The sequence below is a fragment of the Carassius auratus genome, chromosome 27 (assembly GCF_003368295.1).
Source record: "Carassius auratus strain Wakin chromosome 27, ASM336829v1, whole genome shotgun sequence".
NCBI lineage: Eukaryota > Metazoa > Chordata > Actinopteri > Cypriniformes > Cyprinidae > Carassius > Carassius auratus.
This window is the reverse complement of record NC_039269.1, coordinates 15,050,882-15,066,243: the sequence shown is the minus strand read 5'-3', so window position 1 is coordinate 15,066,243 and position 15,362 is coordinate 15,050,882. Positions and strand designations below refer to the sequence as shown.

The following is a 15,362-nucleotide window of genomic DNA, read 5'->3' as shown; positions in this document are numbered from 1 at the left end:
CAGTGGGATAAATGAACAGTGTGGGCTGCCATCACTAAAGAGCTTACAGCCCCCGACAATCATTAGCCCATTGGACATGAGGCACGTAATTGCGACATCTATTTAAGTCTGTGCTATTGATGAGCCACTCTGACCCGCCGGGGAAGAGGATGGCCTTTGTTCCCTCCCGGGTGAGAAGTCTGCTGAGGTAAAGCTACCAGCTGTGAACTCAATTACCAGAGAGGTGAGCTGCCTGATCTATATCCATATCACAGGTCTGCAAGGCTGTTTCTCTGGGAGACAACGAGATTGTGTGAAGCCTAGCAACAATGTGTTTTAAAGTTAGAACAGGTTTGAATATTCAGTGTCATTTACAAAAATAAGGTCTGACACACTGACGTCAGACTTAAGGTCTGACCCAAGTCTGACACATTGACAATTTTGGAAATTATGTTTATAAAAAATAAATTAAAAAAACATTAAGAAGATGACATAAGACAAAATAAGTAGAAAAAAAATGGTGAAATAAAAATGAGTCATCTCATGAGGTCATACTAAATTGTATATACATGAGGTAAAAAATATAATGAAAAATATAACTTAACATATGAGATATAAACAAACGTGTATGTATTGTATTAAAAACCTGTCTAGGGTAAGTATCAAACAGCTGAACAGAAATTTTATTTTTTCAATGATCTCTTATCTAGTTTATTTATGAAATATTATTCCAATAGAAAATATATGTTTCACTATTTATTGGAAATGTACTTGTTTTGACTGTAGAACAGCGGCGCCTTCTGGTGGTCAGTCACTACTGCAGGAGAAGCAGCACACGGATCCCATTAAGCTCATCAGCGTCATATGAGATGTACGTCGTTCTCAATAACGCATCTTGAGAGCGTATAAATCATGTTGTGTGGCTCTCATCAGAAACTTCTTTTTATAGACACCTTGATACAAACTAAGTGACAAAATAAATTAAAAGAAACGTCTCAAAACATAATATATATACAAAAATCCAGACCTTCCGGACGTCCAGAGCGTTTCCTGCGTCATGACGCACGTTTGATCAGGTGGGATTTAGTTTGTCTTTTTTTAAACTTATTCGTGGTTTAGTCTGTAAGATGATATTTGTGGCTTTACAATACTGTTTCTGCAATGCAGTATGTTTTAATGGGTTGAATCGTTTGCCATGGAAGATGGCGCATTGTGGTTAGTTAACCATCTGTATTAACCCACGTTGCACTTTACACAGAAAATCTTTCTTTCTTTCTTTCTTTCTTTCTTTCTTTCTTTCTTTCTTTCTTTCTTTCTTTCTTTCATTAATTAATTTGTCTGTTAATTAATTTAAAACATTTTTTCATGGTCATGTTATCCCTTTCTGAGTTCAGAATTGTTTTTTTGCAAAAAAGTAACAGTCTAATTGACATTACCATGTGACTTTTGGTGGACTATTATGTTGTCTCGTGTGGTTTACTGTATAACCTTGGGCATTATGGCATTGCTAATGGATTTGAATTGGGTTTAAGTGACTAAAGAGTTGACAGAGGTGTTAAATTATGCTTTGTTACAGACTTGGAAGAGCTGCATTCAGTTTCAGCAGTGTCTCTCAGATTCAGCAAATGTTACTATAAAGAAATTTGATGTTCAAATTGACATTTTATTAATGTCCCTACTGGAAAGTCCAGCTTGGGCTGGTGTCTGTGTTTTGGAACATGCCGTCTGGTTTCTAGCTGGTCTAAGCAACAACCCATGTTCCTCAAACAGACCTGACCACTTATAAATGCTGGTTTGTTGCTGCTCCAAGATGGTCTACAAGTTTTCATTATAGCTGTCTGTCAGTACATGGGTATTCACAGTTTTTTAAACTGGATAACACATTGTATTTTCACTGTGTCCAAACTTTCAGCCTTCTCTAATATTAAGTGATTTCTTTGGACAATATCTGGACTAGGCCTACCTTTTAGTTTGATAATGGTACAAAATCTAAATAAAACCTCAATTAGTTGTTTTTAATTGTTTTTTCTAGAAAGCAGAAGACATTCCCTGTGTCATAATTGCATAGCATCCGTGATTGAGTAGGTGACATAATTATTGCTTTGGGACCCACAGTGTGACGTTGCATAAATGAGTTCCTGTAGGTGTAGCTCGAGATCTGTCTGCTTTCTATTGCTGTAGTCGTCAGACTAAATTCATTATTCATTCCTGATGATCCATCACTGAAGTTTCAATTGGTGCTATCTTTGATTTTGGTTGTGCTTTCATTGATAGATGCCGGCACTACAGTCAAGTGTCATTCTTAACCAAAACATCAGTATCTGCCCAAACTGATACTAAATGGAGTCTAGCATAATTTATTTTCAGAAACTGCTGATGTGTCTGTATTAGCATATGAATGCCAGACCCTCAGCACCTTTCTGTTTCTGAAAGTCTCAACAGCAGTTCATAGCAGTTATTATGGACCGCATCCATTCGGTCTAGTCATCAGTCCGAGTACCAAAAATGCACCCATTTAAGCAAAATTCAAAATTACTTTAATTTGGTTTTTGGTCACAAGGGCTGACACAAGAAGCAAAGGTTTATTCAGTAGAGTAATGAGAGACAGCTGATTCATTAAACTGAGTCACTAGCTGTAATGTCCTTTAGAGTCTTGGTTTAGTTGTGTTGAGGACTGTTCTTCTAAAACATGATAAAAGTTAGACTAAAAGTTAGAGAACGTCTAAAAATGGTCTTCTGCTGTAATTTGATCTGAAGAGGTTAGGTTATTGCACTTTAGTACTGGGAATCGAAGGGAAGTGATGGAAAAGGAAATGAAGGTCAAAGGTCAACAGATGATAGCAAAAGGTTGTAGTTTATCTGTCAGTGAAGTGTTTGGTTGAAGTGAAGAAAAAGATTGCTTATGACCCTCAGGTGTGAAGAATAAGGTGATGATAACAGTTTGGAATGTAACACATGGGAGTGTGACTAATAAAAATCCCAGGCCTAGAACTTCACAATTGCTCTGATTACTGTACACATATGCAGCTTTAATGAACAACCGCTAGAAGATCAGTACAATGTTTTTTTTGTTTTGTTTTTTTTATAAGTAATTCATACTTTTATTCAACAAGGATGTATTTTATATATATATTATATATATATAAAATTTAATATCATATAAATGCTGTTCTTCAAAATTACAATGAAAAAAATTGTTCTTAAGCAGCAAATTAGCTTAATATTATTAAAATGATATCTGAATGATACATGTGAACAAATTACATTTTAAAGTATGTTAAAGTGGAATTTTATTTCAAATTGTAACTATATATATATATATATATATATATAAAAATAAAAATAAACACAGGTTTGTTGAGAATAAGAGCCTCAGAAATAATTTCAATCTAAATCTTACCGACCCCTTACCGTTTTATATAAAGTAAAGCTGCATGCATATATTATCTAAATAAATAGCAATATCATTATTTGATTATATAAAAAGATTAGAGATGATAATAGCACCGGAAGCTAGGATGCTGCCCCTGACAAAGGTTTGCCCCTTCAGCAGCTAACTTATTTATTTATTTATTGGCACATTACCTAATAGCTACAGTAGTTGTATGTTCGTCGTAAAATGCTTTTTCTATGGATTGAGCCTTGATGGTTCAGATATCGTCGTTCATCCTTTCCTCCTTACCTCCACTAACTAAAGTCTGTTTGCTTTATTTTGTTTTTTGCTTTTTTTTAATGCTAAAACTAACCTTTTGTACCTCCAGTGTCCTGTAGACATGCACAGTGAGTCATTGAGCTCAGTGATTGTTGCTAAGTAAAATAAATATACCTGCTTATCTTTTTATGTTTTTATAATAAGCATATATATGATTGTCAGGATAATTATTAATATAAATAAATTGCTTTGATTTTAAAGGGTTTACAGAGTTCAGGAAAGGTCTCTCTACATGGCCAGAGAAGCATGAAGATATGTCAATGGATGTTTATCTGTACTATCTTTTCTCATCTCTTGATCTGAAAAGCTCAGTGTCTGTCCCCAACCACAGGAAGTTCACGAAACTCTTCATAACCATATCAGGACTTGTTGGTTATGTGGAATTTGTCGTATTGGAAATAACCTGCTTTTTCTGTATAACAGGGTATTTTAGTCACAAATGATAAATGATGAGATTACCTGGGTATGAATGTGTATTTTTGTAGACTTGAAGTGTGATTGATTGAATCTAATTTTATTTTTATTTTTTTTAGTGTTTTGTCACAGCACTCAGTGTGTCAGTTATCAAACTGCTTTTTGTGAGAAAATGAATTGAGCACAGAGACTCCCCACTCATGTCAGGATTTTTGTCATTCTTCACCTCCTCCCGGACTGCTGCAAGAGTGCGTCAGTTTGACGGATCCCACACCCTGTCCTCAACGTCTGAGGAACGGGTCCGACCAGTGCTACAGGAACCCAGTGAAACTGTCTGCTAATGTCCCTGTGTAGAACGTATGCCACATGGAGTCTTACAGTTAGAGGGATCACTGACTTACACAAATGTGTCATTGTTGCTGTTAAGATTTAAAATGTGTTTCACTGCGATGTAGCAATTCTAGCCATAAATTGAAATATAGGCCCAGATTATCCATAAGCATTATACCTTCAGACATGAAAGTAAACCAATTCATTTAATTTTATATTAGATATATTTTTCTTAGAAAAGAGTGACTGCAAAGCAAATATGTTTGTGTGGTCGTTCTTAGTTAAAATGTAAAAAAATATATATTTTTCATGAATAGAGATGAAGTAAAATAGTAAGAAATTCAATGGAAAAACTTTACAAACGTTGAAAAAGCTGAATATTTCACTTGTATATGTGTAAAATACAAAAATCACTAAAAAAATGAAGCCAAACAGAAATATGAAACTAGCAAAAATTGCAAACCTTAAAAAGGCTAAAATGTTAAATAAACTTAAAATAAAAAAACAGCTAACTCAAAACATAAAAAACATATTACTAAAACAACCCTAATCTGCTTAATACCTACGTTACACGTTATGATTTATTTTATTTATTTGCTTTTTACCCAGCTAATTGTTAGTATGATATATTATTTTTTTATTATTATCGTAATAATTTTCTCCCATTTTTTTGTGTATTTGTGTATTGGTCTTACTCTCGCTGGATAGGCCCATATTTTTAAGCCAAGGGAAACAAAAGACTTTTTCACTGTTGAACAGTCCCTGCTCCATTCTCGCCTACTTCCAATGCATAATAAAAACCTGACCAGTATCAGAGCCAATCAGAGACCAGCCTCACTCTCAAGAGCCAATTATTGAGTTTCGAGGGCGGTTCCTCTCCGATGAAACCAGGAGGGTGTTGTCTCTTTAGAATGAGCTGCTGCTCAGGCTTATATTGGGCAGGGAGCACGGCCTGTCACTGCCTTGGTAAAACTCCCACTGGAATACATTCCTCCATTCATTCGTTCACTGGTGAAAACTGCTGAAAGGAAAGATAAAGGACACGGGGAAGAACCAAAGTTCATTTCGACTATTATCCATTTATTTGCTCCTGTGGGGCAGTATTATTTTAGTTAGTTTTTTATTTATTTATTTATTTATTTATTTATTTTTGGCTGGGGTTAACTGAATCAACAGAAAGACAACAGGTAAGTTCAAAATCTTTTTTTTTTTTTTTAATCAAATGTATTAAGAATTGGAATCCCTCACAAATTATTTGTTGTTGTAGTTTGACCGTGGGGTAGGTGACTGACTGGGAAATGTGATGAGACACTAGCTAGATCCGCTCAGTTTGTGATCCCAACCGTTTCTGATTCTTTCTCTCTCTCTCTCTCTCTCTCTCTCTCTCTCTCTCTCTCTCTCTCTCTCTCTCTCTCTCTCTGTGTGTATATAGGATTGACTGTGATTTATTGTTATGTTTTGATTAGCAGTTCCCCTCTAGCGAGTTAATCTGATTCTATGACAGAATAAATATCTCTGTTTCTCCACCTCACCAGTTTGACTGGCTCTGCACTGTTGCACTAGTCGTTCGTTGTGAATGAGTTTACAGAGTTTTTATGCATAATTTGGTATGAATTCAGAGCTCACACCATAGTGAGGGGTTTAAAAACCCTTTAAGAAACTTTTTATGATCCTATGAGCATGAGCTTTCAGAGAACAGTAAGAGTTGTCTCATATTTTGTAACTTCTGCTGCCTTCATGGTGGTTCTGTTATGTTCTGATGAAACCGGTGGTGATGCATTAGATGTGAAGGGTCTGTTAAGTATGCTTAGTCCATTGTTTTCCTGCCGAACATCAACCCACATAGTCTTGTTCTGTTTGGCTGGTTCTTTACTAGCATCTCCGGTTCAATGACCAGCCTTTAACATCCATTGAAACTTTCCATTGCAAAACTAGTTTCTAGAAATGTTCTTTGCATCTTCCAAAATGAGCGTTGTTGCGAAACTCCCCCTTTTAAGTTAATAGTTTATAGAGACAGTCCGTTCAATCTTCTCTGTGCAACTCAACATTAACATACAGAGCAAGAACAGTGGTAATGAACGGTCTGGTTTTCAGCAGCTTTAACTGTAACAGCTCAACAGTGTCTTGTTTTATATAGTTTTCCATTATTTTTCCACAGGCATTTACTATTAAATACGCAATGAGCTAGTAAATGCAAAATTGTGACCAGTTCTATGCATCTATATCAATTATACATCTACATCAAGTTTTTAGGTTACCATTTATGATTAAAAACAACCTTCATGTTCTGATCACACTACAATATTGTAGTACACTCGGGGAAAAAAAGTGGCAGCATCCTTTCAAAAGGTAGAATTTTGTACTTTTGAGTCTATTACCCCAGTGACAGCTTTATTCCCAAAGAGTGTAATGGTAATAGTTCAGCTTTGGTAACCTCATGTACCACTCAGGTTCACTTGGCCAGCTGTTTCCTGTTTGCTTTTGCTGGGATTTCATTGTTGACTCTGCCTCTACTGTCTTTCAGTCTTTACTAGCTGGATTGATGTTGTCTGATCAGCTTGTTTTAACACATTTCTTAATGTCCTCCAGTTTATTGGCTGTCTGAAGAAATAAAGACAAGATGTTTCAAGAGGTGCTTTCAAACATCTTGAAGATCTACGACTATATTCTGAAAAGAACTGGTAAGAGTTTATGGCATTATGCCTTTTAGATGAACATAAACCATCGATAACACTGGCGTATTTAATGCGTTATGCACATACAAAACTACTAAAGCTTTACGATTTGTTGTAGCTTTACTCGTTTGTTGTAAAAAGCGCTAGAGTTCGGCCACTGGTAATGTGAAATCTGCTGTAATAAGTGCTTGTTTAATGTTGCTGTGTAATTTGCGCAGATGCCAGGGTGCGAGATTATCCGCTGATGCAGAATCCCATTGAGATGACGTTCATCTTGCTGGGATACGTCATCTTCGTTTTATATGTGGGACCACGATACATGACCAATCGGAAACCTTTCCACCTCAACGCAGCTATGATTGTCTATAATTTCTCAATGGTGGCCTTCAACGCATACATTGTTTATGAGGTAGGACACTCTTTCATTCATTTAAATGCATGTTTGGGAGAGTAATTCAAGGTATTGCATCTCATAGCTTTAGCAGAACTGAGAACCACCAGAGGAATAAAGATACAGTTGATTCAAACGGAGTCTTTTTACTAACCATCATTCATTAGAGAACCTTATAACAGTCATCTGATTCTGTAGATCACAGAAGGAGATGTTAAGCAGAATCTCTACGCTGGTCTCGTCCATATAATAAAAGTGAATGGTCACTTCTGATAAATAGTCACTGTAAAAGTAGACTTATGCCACAACCAGACTGACAGTGTTACCATTTTTATAATGCGTTTACTTTTTGTAATTTTTGAAGCTGGGCAGCCTTTGGTCACTGTTCACTTTCATTATATGAGGATGATCAGTGTGAACATTCTGCTAAACGTCTTTTGCATTACATAGAAGAAAGTCTCAGTTTGGAATGACATGAGGGTGACTAAATAATGGCAATTTTAAAAGACCATGTTACCATATTGTTGTGCTTGTGTATAATTTTTGATCTGTCTGATGCAGTTCCTGATGTCTGGCTGGGGAACTACGTACACCTGGAGATGTGACCTCTGTGACCCCTCCAGCAGTCCTGAAGCTCTCAGAGTATGTTTATTTCATGTCCCACTGTGAATCTCAGAAAATATTAAGCAGCAAATCTGTTTTCAACATTGATAATAATAAGAAATGCTTACTGTGCACCAAATTGGCATATTAGACTGATTTCTGAATAATTATTTTAAAATATATTAAAATGATGACCCTATTTTGGAGTATTATTGGCAAATGCAGCTTTAGTGAGCATAAGAAAGACATATAGCAACAACATTTAAAATCTTACCACCCCTAAACTTTTAAACAATTGTGTATATTGTGACGAATCGTGTTTCTCATTGTATCCTCAGATGGTTCGGGCAGCCTGGTTGTTCTATTTTTCCAAATATATTGAACTTCTAGATACGGTAAGGATCGTATTCCTATCTTGCTGTGATTATCAGTGCTCTAAATTATTTGTATGATGCGTTGCTGTATAGGAATAGGATAATGTACACTATTCAAGTGCATAGGCACAATATACAGTACAGTGGCTTCAGGATGATTTGTTACATGAGTTAACAAGAACTGTGTCTGTGATCCAGGTGTTTTTTGTATTGAGAAAGAAGCACAGTCAGGTCACGTTCCTGCATATCTTTCATCATTCGGTCTTACCCTGGACCTGGTGGTGGGGCATCACTCTTACTCCTGGTGAGTCTATCAGTGCTGCTGTCACTGCTTTCAGTAATTATTAAATGGTTTTGCTTCAAGACTCTTGATTGTATATTGGCCATGTAAACTGGTGACCCAAACTACTTAAACTTAAACTGTGTGTGTCTCATAAAACCAAACACACAAAAAACTGTCATTTTAGAAGCCTGTGAAATTAGGTGACATTAATTTGTTACTGTATATGCAAAGATGTCCAGTTTAATTTGCTCCGTTTATGTCTTTTCATGTTAAAATGACAGCGGGTGGCATGGGTTCTTTTCATGCTATGGTGAACGCATGTGTCCATGTCATCATGTACACCTACTATGGTCTGGCTGCTGCAGGGCCACGCTTCCAGAAGTATCTGTGGTGGAAAAAGTACATGACTGCAATCCAACTGGTTAGTGTTAACTCATTTCAATTCTAAAACTTGTGTAATTAAAGGAATATTCCACAAAAGTTGCTGAAAAACGGACTCATTTGGAGAAAATTTGAATTACATTTCTGGAATGAATGGGTGCCGTCAGAATGGGAGTTCAAACAGCTGATTAAACCATCACAGTAATCCACATGACTCCAGTCCATCAATTAACATCATGTGAAGCAAAAAGCTGTGTGTTTGTAATAAAAGAATCCATCATTAACTTTAAACTATTTGTTTTTGCCTGAAATATGACTCCTTTTATCCATAATATTCCCTTCTCTAGTGAAAAAGTCATGAATCAATGCACAGATCAAGCGCCATTGAAAGCGAAAACAGTTCAAAACATTTCTAAACAAATGTGTCAATGGATTTTGATATGAGAGGTCAAAATGGGTGGATGATTCGTGATTATGAATTATAGCGAGAAACAACAGTAAAAAGTTTTTAAAGGGATAGTTCACCCAAAAATGAAAATTTGATGTTTATCTGCTTACCCCCAGGGCATCCAAAATGTAGGTGACTGTCTCTTCAGTAGAACACAAACAGAGATTTTCAAAACAAAATGTTGCAGTCTGTTAGTCATATAATGCAATTAAGTGGGAATCACGGCTTTGAGAGTCATAAAACATACACAAACAAAACCAAATTAAACCCTGCGGCTCGTGGCGATACACTGATGTGTAAAGACACAAAATAAATGAATGTTTGTTCAACTGTATGTTTTAGCCGTGATTCCCATCTACTTACATTATATGACTGACAGACTGCAACAATTTGTTTTAAAAATCTCTGTTTGTGTTCTACTGAAGAAACAAAGTCACCTACATCGTGGATGCCCTGGGGGTAAGCAGATACACATCAAATTTCCTTCAAATTATTTTAACAAGCAGCTTTTTGCTTCGCAAGCACCTTATTGCTTCACAAAACATGAGTCGTGGATTACGTGTGAATTATTGTGATGTTTTTACCAGCTGTTATCAGATCTTACTCTGAAAGCACCCATAAGAGAATCCATCAGTGAACAAGTGATGTAATTTCTGGGTAAACGTTTTTTGGGTTAACTTTTGTTTTAATGTATTTTTTAACTGTATTTGCTTCAGTGATTCATCAGAATGGTACATATAAATTAAGTAAACTTATAATTTATACTTTGTCTTCCAATTTAATGCAATTGTCATTTCAATAATTTCTTTTCTGTTGTATTTTCCAGATTCAGTTTGTGCTGTTGACTGTCCATATCTCTCAGTATTACTTTATGGAAAAGTGTGAATACCAAGTTCCCATCTTCATTCATCTCATCTTGATCTATGGCATCTTTTTCTTCGTCCTCTTCTCCAATTTCTGGATCCAGGCCTACATAAAGGGAAAGCGACTACCTGCTTCCACTGAGGACAAACCCAAACAGAACGGCATTACCACTGTAATTGAGCCAGTGGTAGTGGCCAATGGCAAACACTTGGAAAATGGCACTGTGCAATACACTAATGGATTTGCCCACAATGGGAAAGTGAAGGAGGTCTAAATGGGCCAATCAGAAACATTAGAGACATTGTTGTTAGATAATTTTTGTCAAATTAACATTTTTTAGGATTGCATGGGAGATGAAAAGGCACATTGGATCTGGCAGTGGGTCCCCCTTTCCTGTTATTTATAGATGTTGGAGGTGGGGCGGGGGGCACTATGCATGAAGAGAATTCGTCCACCTAAATCGTTGACGTCACTCTGAAACCTGACATCATGTGTCTGTGGTTAAATCCACTTGACCTTAGCTTTTTATTTCCTGGCATATGAGTCTCCCAGTTGTTTGCACACTGTACAGTTTTCACAAACCTAACCCACACTTGACTGTAAATAAATATTTTCTCACAGTTTATTGGAAATGTATGAGTTTTTTTTTTAAGAGCTTGTTTCTTACTTATCAGTTGATAAATGCTTTTTATAATAAACTGTATTTTTTGTTTTATGCTGTTTGTGAGGTGGATTTTTATTTGAAAATTAAACGTTGTTTGCATTACATTACTGGCACTTCTTCATATACTGTTAAACATAATATCTAGTACATCTGGAAAGAACTTTGAATACTTCCCTTTCAATATGAGACAATCCAGAAATTACATTAGATTGTAATTCATATGCAACATGGTCCACTAAAGTGTGAATCTCATTTCTTTTCTTTTGCATATGCTATGTCCGTAATGCTTGGATGTTTACCTTTTATTAATTCACTGATCTCTAGTATCAATGTATTCACAATAACACCATGTCAAGAGCTTTCTGTTTTCCATTTGAAAAAAAAAAAAAACGGAAATCACCAAATCTTTCATAGAGCTCAAGTGCATGTTCAGGCAAAGCAATTATGTCTCAAAGCTCATCTCTTCCATACTTGACGTTTGTGGTTTTAGTTTGCCAACATGGCGATACACTATTCCATTTACAAGCTTTAAAAACCACGTTATAAATATAACAAGATTAAACTAATTGAACACAACATTAGAGCATCTATAAGGTAAGTACAAAAAAAACATGTCAAAAGGGAAGCAAATGCTTCCTTATAAAACTTTATTTGAAAATTTACATTTCTGTACATAATTTAAATGATCACTTTTGTGGTTAAATGCAAAAAAAAAAAAAAAAAGTTTGAGGGTTTAGCTTCCAGAGGAGGTGGTCTTCTAGAAATCCCACATACCAGCCATACTCAAAATATGACATTTTTTAAAAAACCCATTGTGCATCTGAAAACAAGTATAAGCGAGTGCCTAACAGAACTTAGTGTAGAGATTATGGCAGACTGATAGCACGTAACAGCCATCAGTGTTTAGGAATGGAATTCCCCAGCCCTTTGAAAAGCAAACAATAAAATCCAATGGGAGGTTCTAATGAATGTTTTAGATCTTCAAATTTGATACAATTCCCTGTTTGCTGGGTGCTTTAAAAAGACCATTACATAATTATCGAATATGTTGCTGAATGATGCTGCTAGTAAACTTGGGTTTCTTGACAGCATCCTTTTCAAAACTCTTCCAAAGGCGAATGGTTTCATCAGCAGCAACCGAAGCCACAGTCGAAGCATCTGGACTGAGCGCCAAGTTGAGGACCCGGTCTTCATGTCCTGAGACAGATGATTGGAAAAATGTGAAGAATTAATATCATCAAGTTACTGTAGTTCAACTGAAGGAAGGGTGGCCGTACAAATTACTCAAACTTGCCTTCAAGCTCTGCAACTTTACTGAGCGAGGGGTATTTCCAGATGATAACCTTATCATGAGCAAAACCATGACCAGACACCAACTCTTTGTAATTTGGTGCAAAAACAAGAGATGATACCTGTAAAGAAACCATTTGTTAAATCACTCATGTTATGTATACTACGACATGCAAGCAGACAGTGAGTGAGCCTACCTGTGAACAAGTATCTAAGGCACTGATACAAGAACCACTATTTGCATTCCAGATGCGAATGTGACGGTCACTGGTGCCACCTCCCGATGCAAGGATGTTAGGCTGCCAAGGGCACCATGCCAAAGCCTTAAAAAGGTGAAAAAAAAAAAAAAAAAAAAAAGTTGAACTACACCCTCAAATGGAAGACCACAGGTAGAATAAAAGACAAATTGCAAAAATTCACATCACCTTGACTGCTCCCTGGTGTTCATTTAGAGAATGTATGGCTTGATACTCTGAACCAGTTGTCATTGGCCAAATGTACACCATGTTGTCATTACCACCACTAGCTAAATATTTCCCATCTGGGGACCATGTAAGGCCACAGACTTCCTGAGTGTGACCCCCAAAGGTAAAGATGTGGTGGTCTGCTACCCGGACATCATGCTGATGAATCAAACCAGACCTGGAGCCACTAAGGATAACAAACAAGAAGATGTTAAAACACTAAAATGCATATAACCTGCAGAGCACAAGGAGGTGTTTGACTTACCTGGACAAAACATGGTCGTTCCAACACAAGCAACTAACCCTTGCCAAATGGCCATCCATGCTGCGGAGACGCTTTTGGTACTGAACATCCCATAGCTGCAAGAAAATGTCAAGTTCAGCAAGCAATATGGCAATTTAGAGACCTTGAAACTCCAAGAGATCTTGCTTTTATCTGGAATTACAGTAGTCCCAGAAGTAGTTGGTTACGGCTTTGTATATGGACTTAGACAATGGGACGCCTTGTTGTCAGAGTGAGAACCAATGTAGAATATTGAACCACAGCCTGAGAAAAAGTAACCAATTACCTCAACTTTACAATCACTTGTCCCAATGGCCAAGAAATTGCCATCTTTGCTCCAAGAGACGGAGCAGATGTGCTCTCCATCATCCTCCATTTTCTTCAATAAAACAATGTCCCCGGCACCAGCATCCCACAAATAAACATGGTTGGCAAGGCCAACTGCCAACAAGTTCTGCCTTCCCCAATCCATCAGGTTTAGATCTGAACAGAAATTGACATGGGAGTCTCAAAAAAAAAAAAAAAGCTCTTCAAAATCAGACCATGTGGCTTTCCTGAAAAATTATCAACTCACAGAAGTCATTTTTGATATCAGGGGCATCTAGAATCCGCTCTGGAACCGATGAGATGTACCGGCTCTTCTTAATAGAGACCGGTGTGGGCACCTGGCTGTAGAGAACCTTTAAATTATTCTGATAACCTGTGAAAGATAGTTAAGAGACCCATTTGTGGAAGGACCTCACCAGGAAAAGTTTAACTTGTGTTAATCAATAAGCCAAATACAAGCAATTATATTTAATTAAAATAAATAACACATACCTTCAGGGGCATTCAGTGGTTTTCCTCCTAAATGCAAGATCTTTGCTTCCTCAATGTCATATCCATTTAGTGTCACAGACCAAGCTTTTTGTTTTGGCTGGCAGAACATTTAAAAGTCAGAAAACATCAAGAAAGCTGAAATATGAATTGATAATAATAAAAGATGCATCACTGCACTATGAATTAATTATTATAAAAATCATCATTATATCCAAGTTATAACTTCTTTTTTTTATATACATAAAAGTTTGTGAAAAGGTATTCTTATTTTTAAAAAAAAAAATGTAAAAAATGTTTGTTACTGCTGTAGTGGATGCGATTTCTTCCATTGGCTCGTTTTCTTTGGAAATAAGAAAACTTGCTACATCTAATTGTTTGTTATTCCTCGTTGGGATGAATCGATCTCCTCCTGCCTTAGAGGGGGTGTTTTGGGTCTTGCCGTTCTTTCCTGTTTGGAGACATAGGTTATGCAACACTGGAGACACTCCAGCTCTACAGTAAGCAGGAGCTGGACCTATGTGGCTCTCACCTGGTGTTTTGCTGGGGGTTTTGGAAAGGCTCACTGAACGGTTGACACTCTTGTTCGGTGAGAGGGAGTTTGTGTTGGTCGAGCTGGATGTGCTGGCTTTCCTTTGCCATCTCGCAATCGGGGCGTTGGTGATGGGCATGTCCAGACGGAGGACGCTGTGGATGTCATTCTCAAACCCAAAATGGGACATTATTACAGCAGCTGCGATTACTCTATGAGAGAGAGAGAGCGAGAAAGAGAGAGAGAGAACAGATAAGTTACAGAGTTTGGCGACATGGAGCACGTGAAGCATGATGGTGAAGTGCCCTTTGATGTAAAATATGTCAAACTAACTTAATAACCGTTATGTATACTCTCCATAACCTTTAACATAAAAATGTATGTTAAAAATATTTGTGAACCAATACAATGTGGATTACTGCAGTTTTGTGAATAACTCAACCAACTCGGGGGGAGGGGGTCCAAATAAACCATACTTTATATTAAATCTTACCACAGATCCGACAAATCCGTTCCTTGAAGCACAATACAGTTGCCACCAAAATATGAAAACCTCTTATTTACACACAAGTTTAGTGCGTCTTTCGTCTTTCCACAAGCAGAGTCGATACTATGGTCTGAGCAGGTGAGGATAGTCAATGGATGAACGCCAGAGTTTAAATGTCTTAAACGCCTGTCGTGATTGGTCAATTCAAAAAACAAAAGTTTTCGCTGTTGCCACGGCAGCAGGGGCAGGGCAGAATTCTATGCGCTGATTGGTGTATCGCATAACAGAGCACTTCCTGAAAGTATTACATATTAAGAGTCCTTTGTAAGGCTCGATTGTGTGCATGACATGTTGTTAATCTGATTTGTTACT

General features: G+C 36.9%; 2 protein-coding genes across 3 annotated transcripts; one reads left to right on the top strand and one right to left on the bottom strand.

The window, feature by feature from the left end:
• Positions 1-837: 837 nt before the first annotated feature.
• On the top strand, positions 838-11,169 carry LOC113045626 (elongation of very long chain fatty acids protein 1). 2 transcript variants are annotated; one of them, XM_026206108.1, is made up of 8 exons: positions 838-1,055; positions 7,025-7,116; positions 7,329-7,519; positions 8,063-8,143; positions 8,443-8,499; positions 8,677-8,782; positions 9,043-9,182; positions 10,417-10,728. In XM_026206108.1, exons 2-8 carry the CDS (start codon positions 7,056-7,058, stop codon positions 10,726-10,728), a joined length of 948 nt encoding a protein of 315 aa, XP_026061893.1. In that variant the 5' UTR covers positions 838-1,055; positions 7,025-7,055. The 2 variants fall into 2 exon arrangements, with proteins under 2 accessions (XP_026061893.1, XP_026061891.1); XM_026206106.1 differs by lacking the exon at positions 838-1,055 and adding an exon at positions 5,344-5,622 and having other exon boundaries at positions 10,417-11,169.
• A 582-nt stretch (positions 11,170-11,751) lies between these two features.
• LOC113045625 (cell division cycle protein 20 homolog) lies at positions 11,752-15,163 on the bottom strand. The gene is made up of 11 exons (XM_026206105.1): positions 14,997-15,163; positions 14,504-14,715; positions 14,277-14,422; positions 13,975-14,071; positions 13,730-13,855; positions 13,442-13,638; positions 13,138-13,232; positions 12,834-13,059; positions 12,606-12,731; positions 12,413-12,530; positions 11,752-12,315 (listed from the first exon to the last, which is right to left on the bottom strand). The coding sequence occupies exons 2-11, from the start codon at positions 14,691-14,693 to the stop codon at positions 12,155-12,157; spliced, it is 1,482 nt and encodes a 493-aa protein (XP_026061890.1). The 5' UTR covers positions 14,694-14,715; positions 14,997-15,163; the 3' UTR covers positions 11,752-12,154.
• Between the last annotated feature and the right edge of the window lie 199 nt (positions 15,164-15,362).

Excerpts from the sequence above, each read along its gene's own strand:
- LOC113045626 (XM_026206106.1), top strand. The coding sequence starts at position 7,056 with ATGTTTCAAGAGGTGCTTTCAAACATCTTGAAGATCTACGACTATATT. Across the intron at positions 7,117-7,328 it reads CTATATTCTGAAAAGAACTG|ATGCCAGGGTGCGAGATTAT; the intron begins GTAAGAGTTTAT and ends TAATTTGCGCAG. Across the intron at positions 7,520-8,062 it reads ACGCATACATTGTTTATGAG|TTCCTGATGTCTGGCTGGGG; the intron begins GTAGGACACTCT and ends TGTCTGATGCAG.
- LOC113045625 (XM_026206105.1), bottom strand. The coding sequence starts at position 14,693 with ATGTCCCATTTTGGGTTTGAGAATGACATCCACAGCGTCCTCCGTCTG. Across the intron at positions 13,233-13,441 it reads CAAGTGATTGTAAAGTTGAG|CTATGGGATGTTCAGTACCA; the intron begins GTAATTGGTTAC and ends ATTTTCTTGCAG. Across the intron at positions 12,732-12,833 it reads AACACCAGGGAGCAGTCAAG|GCTTTGGCATGGTGCCCTTG; the intron begins GTGATGTGAATT and ends CACCTTTTTAAG.